We start from the raw sequence: 18710 nt of genomic DNA, 5'->3' as shown, positions 1-18710 counted from the left end.
GAAAACTTCCCCAGGTACAGTAAAACAGAGGTTTTCAGCTAGGGGCAATTTTACTTCTCAGAGGACATATGGCAATGCCTGGAGACATTTTAGGTTGTCGCAACTGGGGGCACCTACTGGCATCTGGGGTGTAGAGTCCAGGGACACTGCTAAACATCTTGTATCCTACAACTGTCCCCCACTCCCCCACAACAAAGAATTATCTGGCCCCAAATGCCAAGATGGCAAGGTTGAGAAACCTTGTAGCCTAAAGGACAGAATAAGAAAGAAGTGATTTCTAAACTCTGAACTCCAGAAAGTTATTCTGAGAAAATAAAGATGGCTTACAAATGAGGTTGGGATTTTCATTATCATATTGGTTTCAGGACCTATGCCACAGATGTTTAAGAGACATGGAGACTAAACACCCAGACAAGATTCTTTTGTGAATGGGGTTCATCATGTAATAACCTTACAATAAATTTTACTTTAAAGTGAGCAATGTCATAAAGCTAGAGTACTAGAATGAAGTACTAGAAATGAAACTTCATTCGGAAGAATAAATCTCAACAGGCCTCAAAACCCCCAGACAGTAGGTGGGAAATCAAAAAGACTGCTCTAGCAGCTTGCATACAGGGGGCCTCCCACTTGGGCTCAATGCAGCAATTACTGAGCTAGCTAGTGGACCACAGGAATATGTCCTTCCTCGGGCAGCATCCTGTTTCCTAGCTCGGGTACTTGCATGACTTAACTTCATTCTTCAATTAATAATGCTGCTCAAAAACACTATTAGAAAGCTCTTAAGAGTTCATTTAAACTACTTTTCAATAAATCACAGAGTTTTCTTAAAAGCATGAGATAAAACTGTATACAAATACAGTTCATATATAGTACCATCCAACAACATGGGTATATATTTTCCCCCTACAAAACAGAAAAGGAAGTCACTGACATGTTACCAGTACTTCTCACTCCAGTGCCTTTTATGCTCAAATCTAGAAGACCTAAGTTTGATTCCCAGGTTTGAGACTTCTGTCAAATAACGAAATTAATTCTCACTAAAACTCCTGTGAAATGAGTAGGAATGTACTATAATTCCCATTTCCTGATGAGAACATTGAGGCAGAAAAGAAATGGTCCTGTACTAGGTGTAAAAGTGCTGAATAAGTGAAAAATAGCATTAAGATTGCTTTTGTAACTCTTAAAAAAGAAGTTGTATTTAAAATGTTTTTAACTTTATATGACATTTATCCCTAAAGGTGATACAGCAAGTCTTCTACACAAAGATTACATTTTCTCTACTACATCAAAGGTTACTTACTTAAAAAAAATTAATATTTCATATATAAGTCAATTCAAGATATTTAATGTATCTAAAAGGAGGAAGTAACTCTACAAAGACAAAAGGAAATACACTGCAGCAAGTAACTATTTCACTCTTTCACCATCAAGAGAAGGCATTCATGCAAATCTTATGTCACACTGCTTAAAAAACGTAATAGTCAGTACTCTTTCAGAAAGTATGGCAAAAAGCAAATTAAAATAATGAATGATCTCTACTCACCCTTCTGATAGAAAAACTTCCTGTAATAGTATGCGCCGAGATCCACGTGTTCCACGATGTATCTTTTCACTCGATCCAGATGCAACACCAAGTTTTCCTTGGGCACTTCAAGCACTGCCACTCCTGCGTTCGTACAATGGGAGCTGAGTGTAGACTCAAAGGAGGCACTTTCACATCCACTAAAGGAACCAGAATTTGATTTGGACAGGCTGATTTTCCTCTCCCCTTCTCCACCGATCTCGTTCCGAAAATATGGACAGCTCATTACAAGTTCATTGCTTTTATCATCTCCCTGGTCCATGCTGAGGCTTCCTTTGGAATTCAGGTCCTCTGTGCTGCCCATCGGGGAGCTAAAACTGGCCGAGTGGGACAAAGGCCCCGAGACCAAGGATGCCACTGCAGCTGCGGAAGCCCCCGTGGTGGTGTTTCTCCTCTTAATTACATTGTGCCTGTTCATAATCGCCTCGTTCAAGTCAAATAATATACTCTGGACATCGTAGTGGGCAAAGCACTTTGGGCACGTCCAGGGCCTGACGGAGTCTTCCGATCGGTTATCTTCAAGATCCGAAGATTTCCCAAGTTCTTCACCTTTGGCATTGCGTAATTTACGAAAAATGGACGAGTCTCCAGTTTCAGACTTGGAACGTCGCTTGAGTGGTTTTTCCCTTTCCTTAAAGAGCCTGAGGTTCTCTCTCTGTGAGATGGGCCCGTCTATAACATCCAAGGAGAAACCAGAACCCTTGCCCCCACCGGCAATGAGAAAGTCACTGAGCTTGGTCGGAGTGGGACCTCGATCAGACTTGTCGTGTTTGTAGCCCTTTAACAAGTCAAAGAAGCTTTCTCCGGACGTTCCCTGCTTATCGATTGAAGATGTGCTACCATATTCCCTGTGCAGTGACGGCCCCGTCTTGTAGGTGGGCGAGATACATTCATCAAAGCTGTCCACGTCAAGTTCACTTATGGTGATGTCGCTGTTGCTGCGCTGCCGTATCCGGCGCAGAGCTTTCCTGGGGGAGCTGGGGTAGGCTTCAGGCATGAGGAATCTGGAGTCCATGTTCTCCGACGGCCTCGTCTTGTTTTTCAGCGTGTTCTGTATGCTCTTTAACATGGCTGAGTCACTGGAATTGAGGCTTACAGAACTTCCCTGACTCACAGGACTGCTTTTGGAGGACATGCTCTCAAGGCAACTTGAGGTTTCTATTTCCTGGCTTGAACGGCTAGATTCTTTTACATTTTCCTTTCTTGGAGGCCAATCCGCAATCCTTGCCCGAACCCCCATCTTTGGGACTCCGGGGGTCGAGGTTATATGATGAGAACCTTCGCTGCGGGGGGGCCCTACAGGAGCCATGACCGATGACCCTAAGCTGCCGTTTTGGGACCTGAAGCGTCGCATGTAGAAGTCGTCTGTGTGGACTTTGGGGGTGCCATCTGTGCCCACAACGGACGCCCTTTCAGTGGCAACTGGCCTCTCTGTCTGAGACCGTTTCAAGCTGGTCATGATGTAAAAGCAATTAGACTTAAATCCCTTCAGAAAGGACCATCATACCTAAGTTTTAAATGTGCACTTCCCTTTTGGAGAATGGCTTCCAGAAAATACAGCAGTAGCATGAGATCTTAATCTTTTTCATTTAAAAGGTTAAGCGATGCCTTATTTTCAAACCTCTGAAAATCCAGATCTTCAAAACATTATAATCCACAAGAGTTCCTCTGCTTCACTTTGATAGACAGCTTTCTTTCAGAAAAAACTGAATGGAACTTGTATCACTGGGACTCTGTGATTGCCATAATCCCATGCTTCCTCTAAAAGAGAGAATCACAATTGGAATTAGCATTTGATAAATATATCTAAAAATAAACACGCAACTGCCAAAACCAGACACACGCAAATAAAAGACTCACTAATGGACTGTGGCTCACAGTTCACAACCCATCTTTTTAGTAAAGCAGGTTTGAAAGGAAGGAAGTGAAAGCATTTAAAACATCCATCATTTAAATTATACATATTTTAAAAGACTATTAATACTTCAGATTAACTGAACTGCTTCATATCACGACGAAGGGGGGTGAGGGATCTCGTTACAGGAAATTAAGGCTCCTAGCCCAAGTACAGAACACGTACAGACTCCAATGACCTCTAATAATGTAGAATATCATGAACCACTGTGCTGACCAGAAGTTCAAGGCATAACCAAGAGTTCGATAATTAAAGCAATGTACAGTTTTTTAACAAGACTAAAAATGGAAGAATTATGTTATTGAATATGTCGCAACACTTACTTTTTAACCTCTTCTGTATTTCAAAATCCAAACTTGTTTTTTTGTTTCTTTACACAGGCTTAACAGAGTTAAGAGCAAATACAATAGAAAACAAACAGGCTTTTCCCGGAGCCATTCTACCCATTAGCACAACTTCCGTATTTCCATCTACTTTATTACTTATCCCAAAGAGCAGTATTTCAGAACGTATCCAGCATTTTCCACCACCTCTTCCCAAGCTCTCTTGAGTGCCAGCTACCCTTAATGCTAGAAACATTTCGCTAATTAGCAAAATGCCTGCATTTCCTTACGCACTGCAACCCACCCCACCCTTCGGCGCTAATTTATGAAGACAACAGAACCCAAATGCTGCTGTGGACAGACCTCTCCATATCCCCCAGCCGACGACAGAGAACTGCTAACATCCTTCCAGGTGACAGGTGAAGAGAACCAACTTCCTCAGGAGCACGTCAGTCAGGAGGCAAGAAGCACAAATTCTGAGCACAAAATCCTGCATGGTTGCGTACATCTTGAAAATAAAGGCAGAGGACCCTTTTCCAAGGCTCCACAAATTACACAAGAGGTGGCCTTTAAACTCCTGCCAAATGCATGTTTGGAAAGATGCTGCTGAACCAGCACTGCGCTGCCGGGGCCGCATTGTCTACAAATCACGGCTGACACCCAGGCCGACCCGCGCTCGCTGCGCTCCGCTCCCCGGCAACAAGCACTTACTTTCACGATAATTAAGCATCTTGCTAGTCGGCTTCCTGCCTCCCAGGCAGCCGCTTTAATTTCTCCTGCGCTATGCAGCAGCATTTTAGAAGACTCGCTGCTATTTAAAGGCTGGAACATTTAGGGGTGTTTCAAAACGCATGCCGCCTGCAGAATGCAGGGCCAACCGAGCTCCAGCTGGGCTCGCACGGGCTGCTCAGACCAGCCCAGCACAGCAACGCCAATTGTTTTCCCTCTCTCTGCTCTTCACCATCTTTTGTGAAAGGGATAACGGTTTTGCACCGCTACCCAGTTAAATCTGGCTTTTGAGCTTTCTAGATACGTCTATCATCAGATTGCTATGATTTAACTTTCCATCTGGGAACTGTCCAGGCTCCTCTTGAACTGTAAACCTTCAAGTGCAACAATGTGCTAACTGTTGCATCTGAAGGCAGCCCATGTGGCCACAGCCAAGGTTCAAGAAGGGCTCCTTATAAAATGGGGGCAAACTGGACAACCCAGCCAAAATGCAAAATAAATACTAGCCCATCTCAAAAAAAAAAAAAAAAAAAAATCTTTTGACAACCCCAAACCACAATTTATGAGCTATTTTGTAACTAACTAGGGAAAAAGAAGCTGTTTATTCCAATGAAATAGCTTTCAAAGAAAGAATACACTGACATACAAAATAATTCTCAATAGATTCTTACGAAAATCAGATGTTTTCAATGTTTCTCACAAGCTCACAGAAATGCAAATAAATCACCTACCATTCCCGGAACTAAGGTTCTCTAAAAGGCCAATGCACCAGTCCCACCAGAGTAAAAACTCATTCTTGCCATATTTCCTTTCCCTTAAGAAGAGAGTTCACAGCAGGACTGCCTTTTTTTAGGATATGTGAGGTTATATTCATTGCAGGAGGAAACTGCAGGCCAGCACTAAAATACAGTAAATAGCACTGACTTGAAAATGCCCACTCTTGGTCGTCACTACTACAGGACTACAGGACTCCTCTTCAAAACCATCTCATATGCTTCCTGTGTTTTTTAACGGGCACTAAAAAATCTTATACATATATAATTATATTTCTTTGTAACTTAAAAGAAATACCAAGACTCCTACTACACCTTGATTATAATAACAACTCAATGTTATCTTTTAATTTCAAAATATAGACAGACGGGCACAGAGAGGAGAGAGTACCAAAGTTTAATGACCTGTAAAAACTGAGGAGGTTCAAGATGGGTAACTAAGTTAAATAACAGATTTTCTTTTCTTGTCACAAGGATCTTTTTTCCTTTTCTCTTCCTCTTTCTTTTTCCCCGTCCTTATTCATAGCAACAAACTCCTTTAGGCACAATATAAAACTTTAGACATGGATTAGCATCTATACAAATACATATGTTTTGCATTTATTCAAGCGCTAATTGAAAATAAAGATGCCATCCATGTATGTAATGATGACACATCAGTAACACCTAAAACCTATTCCTCGGCGTTGATGGAAATAGCAAACATATGCTGACAATTTTTAGCAGTTCTCTTAATTATCAGCAAACCTGCCTAAGCATCATTAAATATGGTAAAAGCAACAGAACTAAACAGAAGAGCAATATAACTTACAGCCTGCCACCTCAATCTACTGAAAGAATAAACTATTTAAGAAATATCCTTGTTATATGTTTAATTTTACAGCTCTAGGTGCTGAGTCCATGGTAGATTCATTTACCTAGAATACCAATCCCACTGTTTAGTTCTGTGAACTCCTGGAAACTGTATCAGAAAAGGAGAAGATGCATTCAAAGTCTACTAGTTGAAAATCTTTCCATCACTCAAGGTCTATCACCACCACTCAAGGTCTATCACCACGTAACCTACCACCTTTTTCTGATGATACCATTCTTACAAAAGAAGTGCCTCCTCCTCTCCTCTAAATCACCCCCAGCCTTTCTACATTCTCTTCTGAGCATGGACCACACGCTTGGTGCTAGGGATATTTGGGGAAACAGTCCCTCCCTCCAAGGGAAGCTCCAGGTGCAAAAACAGTCCCTGTCATCCTGGCTCATTGACACATTTACATTCTTGACCTCTCCCTCCTTCCTGAAACTCTGTTTTCTCTGGGTCTCCGTGATGAACGTGTTCTTCTTAACTTCTGATGCTGCATTCCTTTTGGCTCACTACTCAGGATCACTGGTGGGCTCCATTTAAAAGCTAGTGATTCCAGGGTGGTACCCTTGGCTTACTTCTCTTACCAGTCTTCAGAGTCTTGGAAGGGGCTGTAAAGGGTATTAGTATTAGGATGCACTTGAGCACTGAGTGCATTAGGATGAGATCACAGGCCTGGGTACACTGGAGTGAAAATATTACTCTGGAAAGCAGGGTGTTGACTTGGTTGGATCAGTGGCCCGTGCAACTGAATGAAGCAGAATAATGAAATTAACTGGGGAGATATTTGCATGGTAGCCAGTACTGTCTGGTGATGTCACAGTTACCCACAAGCTATAAATATTATCTCCATGCAGTTACCTCCAAATTTCTTCTCATGACCCTCTCCCCTAAACTCCAGATGAAATATATGCAAGTGCTCTTTTGATATCTTCCTTATTTACCTATTTTCAACAATGAATTAACTAACAAGCAGAAGAAATGGGAAAGTAAAATTTTTCCAAGAAATAAATGGGTGATAAGGAAGTGAGAACAATAAATAATTGAAGGAACCAAAGGAGAGGAACATGGGAAACTTTCTCTGTGCCAAGGGCAAAAAGAATAGTTTAAAGGTCATATAAGAAGAGGGAAGGAAAGAAAACAAAACACCACCAACAACTTACAGTTCCTGCCCTGAAATAACCTACAACACGATATGGGACATTCACTAAAAGATGTAGCATTCCTCATCAACTACCTCCATATTCCAAAATGGGATGTTGTTAGGTTTCTTAACTGGTACAGCCTCAAATACAGGGCCAACTCTCAATGTCTGAAGATAACAGAAGGAATTTTGAGGATGAATAACTATACAAACACTCCGAGATTCCACAGACAGACAACATGAGTACGTATGAAAGTGTCAATGTAAATAGCTTGTGAAGTTGTATACATAGACTTAAAATACCCATAAATATTCTTGCCTTAGCATGTAATAGGAAACTTTATTTTAAAACAGAAATATCACATCACAGTGCTTGAACATTCGATTAGCTAAGATAACCAAATAAGGCCAACAATTTTCTTTACATCCCCTCTTGGCTTTCCTGAATTTCACTCACATTTCACATAAAAGTAACATTTCAGATAGAAGGGATGTCTCACTCTTTCAAGTTAGCCTTGAAATACACGCAAATGTCTCTGTGCAATGTCCTGGATAATTTACGCTTTATGAAACAGCACGTAACTTTTTAGACTGGAATTTCCCCCTTCTTTCATTTCTGTTCTATCCCTTCAACAAACAGCAGGAAGGACTGGGAAGAGCTGAGCTGATAAATCTAGTTCCTGCTCTCCAAGTGCTCACTATCTAAAAAAGACAATACTGATGAAGACAAAGTAAATTCAAATAACTTGCCCTGGAATCACCAAAGTGAATAAAGAGGTTATGGATATAAAACATAAGTAACAAGATAAAGTTACATTTAGGTTTAGAGATAAGAAAGCAATTTACACTGTGCTTGTTTGGACAAAGAGAGGACCAAAAGAGAGAATAACATCTGCCTCCCACCCATCCTCCAAATAAAAAGCTCAATGAAGAAAGTTACATTTCAAAGCCCTAGTAAGACTTGAAGATACTTTGTATAGTTGCGAGTGAAGGAAACAACATGAAAAATTTGGCAGCCAGCTTGATGGCAGAAGAGGGGTGATAAAATTAAAAATGTATGGAGCAAGTTACGTGGTAGAATTACTGATGGGTAGGCAAAATAATTAGAAATAAATGTAAAATATTTAAATATGACAAAAGTTCTGCAATAAGCAATTAATACAATGCCAAAGAGCTAGGTGTGAGGAGCTTGAAGTAGGGAGAAAAAAGGTAAAAAGTAGGGTAAAAAGTAATAAGTAGAAGGTAACAGTGAACCAGAATTATTAATGCTTGAGGTGCAGCAAATGAACACTTTCAAGGAAAAGAAATCAGAGCTCACCAACTCATCAGGGACACGGAGTTTCCAAGGCTGGCACCCAGGATATCAAGAGAGCAGACTATCAGATCTATGAAGGCACGTTTTTAAAATACTACTTTGTACATTAATATTCATTTTAAATCCATTAAAAAGTTATTCATCAATCCTGCAAACTGTGATCTAGTACTAATCATCTGATTACCAAATAGGATCTAGGGAAGAGGGATGTGAGAAACGGATGTCAGGGGAGACAGCCCATAAATGTGTACTGCGCAAGGGGGAAAGGCTTATCAACTTTCCCAAAACTGTGCTTCACATCCAAGTTATTAATTCATGAGAAAGGGTCTCATCGTTGAATAAGGCAGGGACACACTATCACTTCTGTTACGACATAATACATATTAGTATATTCAGGCTCCATGAATCCACAGTTTAACAATAAAATACTCAAACTAAGATATTTCTTAACTGATTTGACTATGGACTATTTTTTTTAAAAGAACATTTTTATACAGTGCATCCTACTGAATGTAACTGGGGACAAACAGGCCCACTTTTAGAAGAAACAAACAAAATGGTATATACATTATAAATTCAGCTATGTTTTTTTAAAGTTATGTACAGATACATAAACAAGCCAAAGGAACTTCACCAAAGGATTTATAATGCTTGTTGTTACATAGTTGGATTATAAATAATTTCTTTTTTTTGGTATTTGTCTATATTATTTATTTTTTAAACGAGCGTGTATAACTCTCATAATCAGAAGAAAAAAACTTAGGAGAAAAAAAACTCATCATTCTGTTACTAAAAAAATAAAATATGATCTAGGTATGTAGTATGATGAACACACATTTGAATACTAATTATTAAAGACTGCACCATGTTAAACCTCCAACCATTCAAATCACAAAACAAGTCAAAATTCAACAGATGTCTGGTCCTTTCCATAAGGTTATCTTGTGCTAAATCCCCTGATTAAAATGGAATCAAAGAGGGCTAAAGTATAGAGTACAAAAGATAAGACAAGCAGTAGTTATAGGATCTGAATAATTACCCCATAGAGATGATTAACACAGTTGCTTATATTTCCTCACTTCTTTGTATTTACCATTGCTTTCTTTATATTTAATATTGACACACCCAAGAGTCTCCACTTCACCCTCGCACAAGACTGCAGTGACCTGGGCAACCAGCGGCGGCTGCCTAAGCGGAGCACCGCCTGAGTCATCATCACTCGCTGCCCTTTCCTGGAGCGCATCTACCCTCCCGTGTACACAGACGTCTCACCTTTTGTCGTCACAATCCTCCTTCTGCTGAGATGTGAGCTAAATTGGAAGAAGGTCACCATCTGGACTGCAGACCGACACTCTGGAGACCACCGTTACAGAGCTGAGGTATCGATGGCTCAAGGAACTGAAACCGTATATTTAACCCAGAAAGGAAGAATCTAGTCGTGTTGACTTTCTCTGAGGGTAGGGGGGGGGAGAGATCATGTGAACTGTATTAAGTCAGATTTAAACTAGATAAGCCATGAAAAATTGCCTTTGATCCACATACGATGAACCCGCAGCTGAGAATCTGCATCACTAAGACAGCTTTTCAGGCTGCCAACGTGTGAACTATTCAAGCACCATTTAGGGCTCTGCCTAAGCTAGTCGCTATCTAAGGAGGAGGCAAAGAAGGAACACTTCCACACTCAAGCCCCTATGATCTAACTGGAAGAGGAAGAGAGAAGTGTAGGAAACCAGGAAGAGGAAGAGAGACGTGTAGGAAACCGGACGCGGTTCAGTAAGAATATCACAACTGGCTTTGTCAAAGACATCACGGTTTTCTCATTTGACTATTTATATTCCAAAAAGAATTTAAGAAAGGACACGTGAGGCATATGTAACTTTAGCTCAGGAAAAGAGTAAAGTCACATCAGTAAGAACCATTGGTGAACAGAAAGTTCCTTCTCCGCACAACTCTAACATCCTAATCATTATTAATCACGATTAATATCAACAGTAACCATATTTCACTTAGCAGATTTTAAAATACCACCCAAGCACCAAGAGCGTACAAGGAAAAACATTAAAACATAAACCCACTCCACCTTTCCTTAGCACTTCCTTAAATACAGATTGCAGATGGGTTGTCTGTTCCCCTGTACTCGTATTTCTGAGGATAAACTCTCTTCCACCAGCGCTGGGAGAGCTCGGGACTCTGCCATCCTTTCCCCTCCCTAACCCGTGTGCGTCCCCTCAGTCCTCACAAGCACCCTGGGAGGTGAGCATCTCCCCTTCCAGAGAGGGAAGCACGCTGTGTCTGACAAAGCACTCACTCCATGGAGGGCTCTCTCTCAATAAATGCTGGGCTGGCAGAAGAATTACAGCAGAAAAGCCACTTTGAAAATACACTATAAAAGAAGAAAGGCCTCCATTTATAGCCTGAGTATCACTTCTGAAGCCCAATCCAGACATGAGTCTCTACACTCAGTGGGGGAAAAATATTGATAATTAACTTCCTTAAAATTCTGCAGTGGTCATTTCACTTGTCTTTCGTGAACTTTCAGAGGCCCCTCAATTGCAACCCCATTATTGTGTGACTTAGGCCTGGAGCTCAGACTTAAGCGGCACCCACCCCCAAAGGGCTTCCTTTCTGTAACAGCAGGGAATAGGTCTGCCCTCCACAAACCAGCACCTTTACATAAAGCTCCACAATGACTGAACCTGAATCGAGGGTTCCCTCCTGACCTCACACTCAGAATTTAAAATTGTGAGTTGTTAGCATGAATACCTTATCTGACCCCTTCATTTTCCACATGGGGTGTCTCAGGGCCAGAAACTGTGAGTCCACCAAGGTTAAATAGCTGGGGCAGAGCCCACGTGTGAAGCCAGATTTCCTCATTCCCTGACTCCTACCTTGTATGCGACACCAGGCTGTCCTTCGAGAACATGGTTTTTCAACAATCTGCTGTCACCAGCTGTAACTACAGTCGGAGCATCCATCTGCACCAGCTACTGTGCACTAACTACCTTGTTTACTCCCCACATCAATCTGCAGGCAGGTATCATCCACCACAGTTCACATATGAAGACCATGCTGCTCAGAAGAGACTGGGTCACTCCTGAGTCTAATCCCTAAGCCATGTTCCTGGCACCAAAGGACTCACCCTCCTTAAAATGCCTCTCCATCTACTACTTTCTGAAATTAACTCTACACATGGCTGGGCTTTTTCTCCTCAATTAGATTTTAAAATAGGTTCTGGAGGACAGAGATCCATCCGATCCTTATCCCCAAAGCACCCAAGCTCAATATCCTTGAAATAGAATCCTCTGCAATAAAAGCCACGTGGTCCCAGCTAAGATGAACTAGAAGTTAATTGATACATTAATAGAATTTATATTGTAGTCTGAAATGTAATTATGGTTATCTCATAAATACTGTGTTGAGGGAGACGTCAAAAAAAAGTTCACATCACTGAAATTTAATGTAGATTTCAGCTTCATCACTCTCTCTTAAGGAGCCTTCACAACAATAGTGAATGAAGAATAACAACCGCTTGACCCTCCTTCCTTCAATCCACTCATCATCAAAGTGCATGAGAAACAGCCATAAAAATGAGCAAATCTCTTAAAAGAACAAGAAGTGAATCAGTTAGAACTGGGTAAGGTACCATCACATGAAATAACTAATGCACAACAGAATCTGCTATTAAGGATCCTAGCAAAGTAAGTAAAGGCATTCACAGGAAAACCGAAGGAGGGGTGGTAAGCACAGCATAGGTGAGAGAGAAGACAGAAACCAAAACTTAAAAGTTACTGTTACCAAGTTAATGATGGTCAAAACAATTTTTCTTTTACCCTCAAATAATTTTTCTCCCATACAAAAGGCTCCCCTTTGCTGCTTCCTTTTACAAAGCTGCTTTCACAATAAATGAATATGCTTCTTGCCAAAAAGAAAACCAAAACATTGAAGTAGTGCTAAAAAGGGGAAAATATGCCTCTCCTTCAAGACACCCCAACTCCAACCGCAGCCGCTCCTATTAGTTTCTCCCAGACCCTGTGCGGGGGCTGGGCGCACACCCGCAATAAGACGGGTATAGACTAAGAAGGCGGCAGAGAGACAGCAGCACAGGAAACAGCTCACATCTGAAGACACTCACGCCGGTACTTACAGAACCAGAAAAGAAAGGCGGAGGGTGGATGACGAAGACCGAGAGAATCTACGTACGCTCCAGGAAAGGCAGGGGACCGCCACTGCCAGCCTGACATAAAGTGCTTGATGAAACACTTCACACTTGACACATTCTATCTTTTATATACTTATCCTGGTTCTGAAAACAAGAGCCCTATACAAATATTCCCGGCAACTTGTCAAAAAATAAGACAAGAGCAAATGAAATAAATTTAATTCAATGCATGCCACAACCCTCCAAGTTTTCTTTTCTATACAAATTTTTTACTAATTATTTAAAAATTTTAGTAATTGTTTACTAATTATGTACATATACAAATATACATACACATATAACCTTCAAATAAAATTACTTTTACCTCTGCCTCCAAACTTACAAATCCCTGATTTCTAAGTGAGATTTTACTTACAAATCTATTAACTTTATATCACTTAGACGTTCATTTACAAACTAGAAAAAACAGTTAAGTAAAATGCAAACTGACCAAGTGTTCTAAGATAAAATCTTGAGGCAGGAAGTCTTCTTTTGCTTCTTGGCCACCCTTTTCATTTTTGTGGCAAAGTGAAGTAAATCCCCTAACTGGACACGGTAAGTTTTATCTTAAAATGTAGTCCTGTGTGTTTGCATTATCACTTGCTTTAAAATGTGATCACTTTGCCTATACAGGACTGAGTGTCTATAAAGTGCACACAGGCAAGCACAACACTTACACATTCTTGCTTGAAACCTCACAGTAGCGTCCCTCTGCTCTCAAGGCAAAAGGAGAATTCCCCAAAGGCATTGTGGGTCTCCCTGGTTAACAGCACAGCCTCTCTGCATTCTCTGAACCTGCAGCTCCAGTAAAAGGGAAAGGGAACCAGCTCCAAGTACTTGACCGCAGCTTGAATGCACTCAGGAGCCTTCAGGGGAAACTAAGAGGCAACTTCTCCTGAAACACAACTTCACACAATTCTCTTCCCTCCTTCTCTGAGCTTAGTTCTACCCAACCCTCCTTCTCCTGCTGAACTCTTTCTTCTTCAAGATTGCATTTGGGTATCATCTCTTCCAGGAAGTTGTCCACACTCCGCCCCATCCCGACATGTTACCTTTTTTCACAGCATCCCTTGAGAGGACTACAGGTAATTTATGATTAAAAATCAAGAGAAGGATTCTCCACTTTAAAGAAATTATGATTTCACTCTGCATTATTACCTTCTAACACCAGCTCTGAGGGCGATAAAAAGTGAGGGACTGTCAGTTTGAAGTTTTCTAACAAAATAACTGATTTTGAAGGTTTTTTTGACAAAACTGTCATTAAAACAAGTTTAAAAGAATATGTTGGAGTAAAAAAAAAAGTCAACAGAGCACAAGCACAAGAAAAAGCCTCCCTCATGTTATAAAAATCATGGGTAATAATAAGCAACAGAAGATAAAAATCAAGACAACGCTGCATCCTTTTACACCTATTAGGGAAAATTCTAGGGATGTCAGTCCTCCCACTGTTCATGGTGCTACAGTTAAAACAGACACCCTTGCGTTGCTAGAAGCAATGGAAACTGGTAGAACACTTTCAGGAAAAAAAAATGGTGGGAAACCAGAAAATAGTCATATTGTTGGGCTCTATAATCTCTTTCAACATCTGCAAATGGATGGCTGTCCAGCAGCAGAAGGGATTCTCCTCTGCTGAGCCCCAGGACTTCTCTTCACACGCACACCAGCCCTCTCTAATCTCTGTTCCTTCAGCAAGCCCCACGCATCTCTCACTCCTGTGAGCTATCAGCATCCACTCTTTCTCTTACAGTCCCTAACACTCCCCCCGCATCCTTGGTCCCCGAAAGACAATCATACAGAACACCTTGATTTTTCAAGTTTTCCTGATACACCACCCACTAAGCCACAAGTGTTTCAGGCCAGGGACTGCACCTTTTTTAACGTTGTGATCCTTAGCCTTTAATAGAGCCTTCAAGATAAATGCCAATCACATGTGAACAGGAAAACAAAGGGGTACAACAAACACTGAGAAGTGACTTTACCATCTGTAAGAAGGAAAACCTGTAGTACAAAGATGCTACTATGCCATTTATTTAGCTTTTCACTTATCTTTTTTTTTTTTAATCAAAGTAGTACATACACTAGTTAAAGGCAAACAGTACTTCAGGCATTTAAGGAAAAAACAAAATCCAAATAAGCAGTGCCTTATTTCATCTTCTCCATTCCCAGGAGCAATCACTTTCAATTCATAGCACTGTTTCCTCCAATATTTCCATGTTCTTAAATAACATGTTTAAGCATTATTTCTTGATCTATCAATCTTAGATATTCTCTGTTGAAGTTCTATTTTGGAAGATGAAAAAAATGCATGCTTCCAGTGTCTCCCTCCTTCCCTTGCCCTATTTTATGTAAATATGCATGTATAGATGTATATATGTATATGTGTGTATCACAGCTATATCAAATAGATCCATCAGGATTTATATTACTACAGCTATATTTGCTCATTTGCTTACTTTTATTTTTCCTGGAGTTAATAATTGCTTTTTTTTTTCATTTGCTTAGTTTCTATATACCTACCCTTAATTCTTTCTAATTTCAACAAGAGAAGCAAACAAACGGACATTCTTCTCATTTGTGTTTCTCAAATGGTCAAAAGTAACAGGTGCCCAGCCCATTCCTCTATCCTGGAGACCGCCCCCCTAGAGCTCTCCACCTTCATGCTCCAATCCAGCCCTGCTGATCTCCAGGTATACTGCACAGGCATCTCCAGAAACATATCATCACCATTATCATCCTAACAGTTCCTTCTCTCCTCTCCTGGGATGAATTCCATGCTTCCCAGATCTCACGATCTTCCTCTTTTTTCTTAGTTTACTCCCTCAATTTGATGGACCACTACCCTCATTCAGCAACCTGCCTAAGAAAAAGTACCTAGGTGTTAAAAGTTTTGAGTCTTGGCATGTCTAGCCTTACTCTGATTGATGGTTTGGCTGGGTATAAAACTCTAGTAAAACATTTACCATTAGAATTTTTAAGGTATTATTTCATTATTTCTAGATTCTGTTGGAATTGAAAGGTCCAATGATATTCCAATTCTTGATCTTTCATACAAGTTCTTTTCCAGTAATTTTTTAGGATCCTCTTTTCAATACTGGAGTGGGCTTTGTGTCTTTTTATAGTCCTTGTATTAGACAAACAATAGGCCTTTTCAATATAAAAACATACCTCTTTCAGTCAAGTGAAATGTTATTTCATTATTTGTTTTGGTAATTTCCTCTCCTTCCTTTTTTTCTTTCATTTTGAAAATGTTCTATTTATTGGATACTGTACTTCCTCAATAGTTTCCTATCTTTTCTCTCACACCACCCATTTCTTTTTCATTTAGGTATTTAGGAAAATTTTTGAACTTCATTTTCCAACCAGACTATTTAATTTTTCATGTTGATTCTTGAACTCAATTTTGAAAGAATTTTGTGTCCTCTGATGATTTCTTCCATTTAAAAAAAAAAAATCTGTCCTTGTTTTATAACAATACTGTCTTATCCCTGCTATTTTTACACTAACTTGAAAGTGTTCTTTTCATCTTCAGTGTCTATATTTTCTCAATTTACTTTTCATCTGTTTGTTATGAGCACTGTCCTTCTCACATGAAAGGCTTTTTGTCATATGTCTACTATCATTGGTCATCCTTTTACATTTAATATCTGTGGGGGCAGGGCCTGCTGACTACTAAGCAGACTTTCCTGGAGGGGACTGGGTGGGGAACTAGTTGGTTTACTTGGGGAAACTGGACATAGGGGGAATATAATTATGACTACTTTGCATCTGTGTAGTCTCTTCCCATACCCAGGGAAATTCCTTGCCTTATACAGTCTTCCTTGCACAACAGAAGCTCAAAAGTGCCACATTGTCACAATTAACCAGCCATTCTTACAGATAGGACACAGACATAATCTGCGCCTCAGCAAATGAAATGTGCACAACCTGGACTCTGAATTAAAAGACAGCCAAAAAAATAAACAAATAAAAGGCAGCATCTGGAAAGAGCAAGGAGGCAGCAAATCCATTTATATGGGAGCTGGTGGCATCAGTAGGGGTGATGGTACAGTGGTACCCTCATTAAAGTGCTGGTGGTGACAATGCAAAGCTGGACATCCAGAGCTCAGGGGCAGCTCCATGCCAACTTCCCTGACTGATCTGAGTATTGGCTTGGCCACTTGGCCTCCCTTGTTCTTGCCCATTTTCCAAACCTAGTTCTACAGCCTTTCTAGTGATTCAGCAAGTCACTAAATACTATTTCCATAAATTCCTTTCCTGCTGAAATCAGACAGTTTTTCCCCTATACTGAGGGACCCAAAAATGCCAGTACTCAGAGGTCATTTTTAGAATACACTTCATTTTCTCTAGAGAAGAATGGCTCCATTTCCTGCATTCTGGGAACCAAGCTCAGCAAAAAATGTTTCAAATAATTCCTCCCTGTCTCCAAAGCCTTTAGAATTACACTGGTCTAGGGAAGGGGCCCGATTACATACCTATGACCAGGCCCACCTCTCAGGGCAATCTTCCCAGCTACTTGGGTCTTCCAACTCTGGGATTATACAGGGTCAGAATTTTCTAGAATTCCTCTGTAAAGGCCTGCACATGCGACTCTCTCCACATCACTACATTAGTTACAATACATCCATCTCTCCCTGCTGTCCAAAACAGTGTTGATAAAGCTAATCTGCTCCTATTTCTTTTCCTCCTATCTGACCTTGCATATGTGTATCTTTTTCTATCTTTTCAGTAACACTGGCCTAGGGTTTGGGACAGGAAGGAAAGAACTGCAACATGTGCTCAATCTGGGGTGTTTAACTGGGGACTACAATGCTATTAGTTTGAACTGGAAACTTTTAATTATGAAATATCTGAAACACACAAAAACTTAGAGACACACAGTACCCGTCATCCGGATTTAATAAATGTCTTGTTCTGTCAAATTTGCTTCAGATCACAAGGAAATAAAATGTTATAAATACAGAGAAAATATCAACTTCCCAGCCCATTCTTCTCTCAGCCTCTCCAGAGAAATGTCTCTCCTAAAGGTGCTATGCACCCCTCCCACAAGTACTTGTATGTTTATGAAACTGTCTAAACTGACAGTACCATTGGGAACACACCCATTAGCAACTTTTGTTTTCTTCTCACATGAAATTGTCTTCCAGATTTATTCATGGTGATATAAAATAAACACTTAATAATATCCTCTGTATGCTTTATATTCTGTGTATATACTTGGGTTTGTTGAATGAAATCTAGGTTATTTCCAGTTTTTTGCTGTTACAAAGACAGTATGGCCATTCCTTTCACATCTTCTTTGAGAACATGGGTTAAAGTCTCTCTAGAGGACTCTAGAATGGGAACTGCTGAAACCTTGAGTTGGAGCGTTTTTCAATGTTATTGGATACTATCAAACTACTCTCCAAAGTGGTTGTAAGAATTTTACAATCCAACAGTCACATATAAAACAACATTTTGCTGCCACATTTTTGCCTTTAAATTGTCAATATGACCGCATAAAATGTTATCTTGTTGCTTCTACTGGCATTTCCCTGATAACTAGTGAGAATTTAAATTCATTTATTGGTCTTATCTATTTATGTTTTATCCATTTTTCTACTAGGTTTCTGTCTTCTTTGTTATTGATTCGTAGGATTTCATTACATACAATACCTCATTAGACATATATATCTGAAAGTATTCTCATATTCTATAGCTTGTCTTTTACCTTTGTTTAAGGTGTACTTTCTTATACATGCATTTAAATTTTTTAACATAGTCAAGTTTATCTCTCCTCTCCTTTATAGTCTGGACTTTTTGTATCTTGTTCAAAAAAAAAAAATCCTCCCAATCTCTAATACTATACATATGTTTTCCTATATTTTCTTTTAAGAGTTTA

At 40.1% G+C, this 18710-nt stretch overlaps 1 protein-coding gene across 12 annotated transcripts in view; it reads right to left on the bottom strand.

Moving 5' to 3' along the window:
- Positions 1 to 18710, bottom strand: part of SIPA1L1 (signal induced proliferation associated 1 like 1) — a 443906-nt gene that overhangs the window by 134213 nt on the left and 290983 nt on the right. For 10 of the 12 annotated variants that reach the window (XM_057730455.1, XM_057730457.1, XM_057730458.1 and 7 more), the window contains one exon: positions 1544 to 3343. In XM_057730455.1, the coding sequence (XP_057586438.1) occupies positions 1544 to 3041 (1498 nt within the window). In that variant the 5' untranslated portion in view covers positions 3042 to 3343. Of the gene's footprint in view, positions 1 to 1543; positions 3344 to 9906; positions 10086 to 18710 lie in introns of all 12 variants that reach the window. The other 2 variants (XM_057730463.1, XM_057730464.1) reach the window with 1 other exon arrangement.

This window comes from Hippopotamus amphibius, chromosome 4, assembly GCF_030028045.1.
Source record: "Hippopotamus amphibius kiboko isolate mHipAmp2 chromosome 4, mHipAmp2.hap2, whole genome shotgun sequence".
Classification (NCBI taxonomy): Eukaryota; Metazoa; Chordata; class Mammalia; order Artiodactyla; family Hippopotamidae; genus Hippopotamus; species Hippopotamus amphibius.
This window is presented reverse-complemented; position numbering and strand designations above follow the sequence as displayed.